We start from the raw sequence: 4,360 nt of genomic DNA, 5'->3' as shown, positions 1-4,360 counted from the left end.
CTTCTTCTTCTTCTTCTTCTTCTTCTTCTGCTTCTTCTTCTTCTTCTTCTTCTCCTTCTTCTTCTTCTTCTTCTTCTTCTTCTTCTTCTTCTTCTTCTTCTTCTTCTTCTTCTTCTTCTTCTTCTTCTTCTTCTTCTTCTTCTTCTTCTTCTTCTTCTTCTTCTTCTTCGTCCAAATCCTACGCACCCTTGTCCAAATTGCATGTAGCCTTCTTGTAAGGCTTTGGAAAGCTTGAAAGCCTCACTTGAAGGCCACACGTGATTTGGAGAATGGTGCTTGCCGCCTTGGGAAGAAGGCCCGATGCAGCCAACAGCTGCCTCATGAAGGGCCAGATCAGGCCTGTCTCGTCAACAGTGGGAGGAAGAAGATGGCGAAGGTCAGCTGGGGATGGCAGGTTGAGGCAGTGGTGTGCGAGCCGCCAAAAGGACAGAGATGAAGAGGAAGATAGATAGGGAAAGTTGTGGTGCCTCTGGGCAACCCACTAAACACTCAGATGTTGATCAAGTGCAGTTATAGCTACTCACATGCTGTAACTTTGGGGACTAGGTGTAACTATCATTTGTTCAGCACTGCCATAATTTTGAATGGTTGCTAATGGTCATTAACTGAGGACTACCTGTACTTTGATTCTCCTCCCTCTGCCTCTTCCCTCTAGGCCCCAGAGGCTGATTATCTGGAAGCCTGTGTGGTGTCGGTGCTGCAGATTCATGTCACCCAGCCCCGAGGGGACATCCTTGTGTTTCTGACTGGCCAGGTAACTCTTGGGTGTTTTCTCCTAATTCACTCTGCCATTATTTAATCAATATTTTACTATAATAAGTAGAGCTTAACTTCTCTTTCTGTTGGCAGGAAGAAATTGAAGCCTGCTGTGAGATGTTACAGGATCGTTGCCGGCGCTTGGGCTCCAAAATTGCAGAACTTGTGGTCCTCCCAATTTATGCTAATCTGCCCTCCGACATGCAAGCCAAGATCTTTGAGCCGACCCCACCAGGGGCCCGAAAGGTAAAAAACTGATTGTGCAAAGCAGGAAAGGAAGGTCTGGCTGTTTGAGGCCAAACCGTGCAGCGTGGCTGGCTGAGGAATTCTGGAAGTTGAAGTCCACAAGGCTTAAAAGTTGCCAAGTTTGGAGACCCTGATTTAGAGATTTGCATTTGAGATGTTTGGAAATTGTAGGTCGTTGAAAGAAAATGAATATTAGGGGTGTTGCACAAAAAGGAGAAGAGGTTTTGTTTTGAGAATGAGGTAAAACAGCCAGGTTGGCAATATAACAGAACACATTCTGAATTCCTCAAGTGTTGCATGTTTTATTTGTTGAACATTTCAAATATTTCACTGTAGAGACAATAGGAATGCAAAACAAGTGTCTTCTTATGATGGTGTGGTAATGCTTGCTGACTGCTACCTAATTCTCTACCTACAGAGGAAAAATGGGATGATTTTTTTAAAAAAAAAATTGAAGTGATATCTTTAAAGCCTGCTGTTATCTGTCTCCCTACACCAAGGGTAGGGAACCTTGGCTCTTTTATGACTCGTGGACTTCAACTCCCAGAATTCCTGAGCCAGCCATGCTGAGGGGAAAGGGAGAGGTTTCCAAGCTGAGCCATGCTGGCTCAGGAATTCTGGGAGTTGAAGTCCACGAGTCATAAAAGAGCCAAGGTTGCCTACTCCTGCCCTACACCAACTATCACAGACACTCAATAAAGAGCAATACTGTATACAGCATTCGATAGGAAACCACAAACAACAACAGTAAAAACAAAACCACATTTCTAGCTCTTGACTCTTCATATTGTCCAAGAATATGCCCATTTCTGTATTTGCAGCCTGCCAGGAATACTTGGCAAAGAAACATACTGTTTTTGCAATTGACATGTAGAAAATTCAGCATCAACAGAGCATGCACAACAAAGAAATAAAAGCCAATTGAATATGTATTTTACAACCTGCAGTCTGAAAGCTCAACAGTATTATTAACGATGCTTATGAAATGTACACATTGCATAATGCATTTTCATTTGCCTATTGGCTGCCAGTCAACAAAAGAAAGCCCAATATATGCACAACTCTTGCACAAAATATATCTCATAACCTCTAACCTCCCTAGAGGAAAGAATTTTTGAAAAAGCCCTACAGGCAGAAAAATTTTAGCAGTTCTGACATTTGACATTAGCCTTTTCAAAATTGCCTTTGAATATAGGTGCAACATTTTGTCTTGACACAGATAGGTGAGTGATCACCTTCCAACAGCTGCAGCATTTGGTTCAGTGTGTACTTAATCAGCTGTTGCTTTCCCCTAACTCAGGGGTAGGCAACCTTGGCTATTTTATGACTCGTGGACTTCAACTCCCAGAATTCCTGAGCCAGCATGGCTCAGCTTGGAAACCTCTCCCTTTCCCCTCAGCATGGCTGGCTCAGGAATTCTGGGAGTTGAAGTCCACGAGTCATAAAAGAGCCAAAGTTGCCTACCCCTGGCCTAACTCTTCTTTCTTCATCTTGTCTGAAGTCAGTAATGTAGGAATGTAATTGGCCTAACACACTTTACTGACTGTCCTGGATTTAAGGAAGGAAAAAAAAAATCAGAAAGTCAATTACAACATGAAAGAAAAGGAACCAAGACAATCAGATTTTTTGCCTTTGTAGTAAATATATTTGAAGCTGCTTTACCGAGACCTATGCCATTTCTCCATATAGTATTTTTTATTTGTATTAGCAAATTCTTAGGCAGAGATCCTTCAGAGACTTCTTCCATATAATGTTTTTAATGAAGAAATCAGGGTTACAGCTGGATCTTCTTCATTAGTTAATGTTGTATTCTACATATTATTTATTTGTTTGAATAGTCAATTTGGATGTTGCCAAATCTATTAGAATCATGGCGACTTGAAAAAAAGTGTAAAAACAAATTGAAAACATCCATGGTAAAAAAAATGTGCAATATATAAATAAGCTACAAAACGATATATGACAGCAAATAAATTAGCTAAGAGAATCACATTCCAGCTAGCACATAGGTCCTCCCCAAAGGCCCTACTGAACAGTGGGGTCTTTGCTACCTTTCAGGAGACCCTCATCAAGCTCCTAGAACAGCATTTCTCAACCTTGGCACCTTGAAGATGTGTGGACTTCAATTCCCAGAATTCCCCAGCCTTCAAGCTGCCATGGTTAAAACATCTTTCCAAGGAGTAGATGCCATGATCAAAAAAATATTAACTTCTGCTCTGAGGACCCTTCATCTCCTGGAATTACAGGGTACTATAACTTAAAACATTTATAGTGAAGTTTAGGTTATGAGAAGTAGCAGCCTTACACAATCAGTTATGAGTATCTCTTTTCTCCTCAGGTTGTCGTGGCCACAAACATAGCAGAGACATCACTGACCATAGATGGCATAATTTATGTGATTGACCCTGGGTTTTGCAAACAGAAGAGTTACAACGCTCGCACGGGCATGGAGTCACTTATTGTTACCCCCTGTTCTCGGGTATCTGCTTTCAGTACTTCACTTCCCCATTCCCTTCCCCATCCAACCTGTCTCATTTGCTGAGCTTGAATGTCTTCAAAGTTATCTGAAGCTCTCATTTAATCTGGTTCCCTTATTCACGTTGGTGTTAATGTTTTGCAGGAAGTAATTTGTTAAGAATGTAGTTAATCTGGAAACTGTTAAAAAATAAATCACAAGACAATGAAAAATTATCAGGGATTTATGATTCTGTAAAGCTATGAAGATGGGCAGAAATCACTTTTATAATATAACGCATCCATGTAATGGTATTCACCAACCCACCAGTGGTGAAGCTGTAACCCTGCAGGTGTCTTAAGGAAAATAGTTAGAAAGCACACATAATATATAGACCAGGGGTCTTCAAACTTGGCTCTTTTATGACTTGTGGACTTCAACTCCCAGAATTCCTCAGCCAGGCACGCTGGCTGAGGAATTCTGGGAGTTGAAGTCCACAAGTCATAAAAGGGCCAAGTTTGAAGACCCCTGATATAGGCCAAAGCAAGGGGTAGTTGGGCAAGGATTCTTAAGTGAGTATTATGGTGTCAAATGAATTCTCTTGTGATAATGGAACCATTAATAAAAAATGATCAGAGCATCCTTTCTAATTGCAGTCTCTGAATGTTGAGGAAAATTGGGATTTTCTGAAATCTAGGTTTTTGAAATACACTTTATTCATTGTGGACATTATAATATTACTAGGAACTTTTAGAAATTTGCAGTGGTGGTGTGTTTGTGTAGATTTTAACAGGCTTGCAGTTTATGCCAATCCAAAAATTCTGAGTAGCTTACATTGTGCCATATGTAAAGGTTAAAATAACAAACAATAATCAAGTCAGAATATCTGTAATTAAATCTAGA

The 4,360-nt window shown here is 40.7% G+C and overlaps 1 protein-coding gene across 1 annotated transcript in view; it reads left to right on the top strand.

Annotated features, from left to right (window-relative positions):
* The window catches only part of LOC114923733 (pre-mRNA-splicing factor ATP-dependent RNA helicase DHX16-like), a gene marked incomplete at both ends in the record, with an annotated part of 5,422 nt that extends 1,928 nt beyond the window's left edge, over positions 1–3,494 (top strand). Inside the window, 3 exons of the mRNA XM_029287078.1 lie at positions 656–754; positions 850–1,002; positions 3,341–3,494. Of these exons, the coding sequence (XP_029142911.1) occupies positions 656–754; positions 850–1,002; positions 3,341–3,494 (406 nt within the window). The remainder of the gene's footprint in view (positions 1–655; positions 755–849; positions 1,003–3,340) is intronic.
* Positions 3,495–4,360: the final 866 nt, after the last annotated feature.

The sequence above is a fragment of the Protobothrops mucrosquamatus genome, unplaced genomic scaffold (genome assembly GCF_001527695.2).
Source record: "Protobothrops mucrosquamatus isolate PMUCROS unplaced genomic scaffold, P.Mucros_1.0 scaffold9551, whole genome shotgun sequence".
In the NCBI taxonomy this organism is placed as follows: Eukaryota; Metazoa; Chordata; class Lepidosauria; order Squamata; family Viperidae; genus Protobothrops; species Protobothrops mucrosquamatus.
This window is presented reverse-complemented; position numbering and strand designations above follow the sequence as displayed.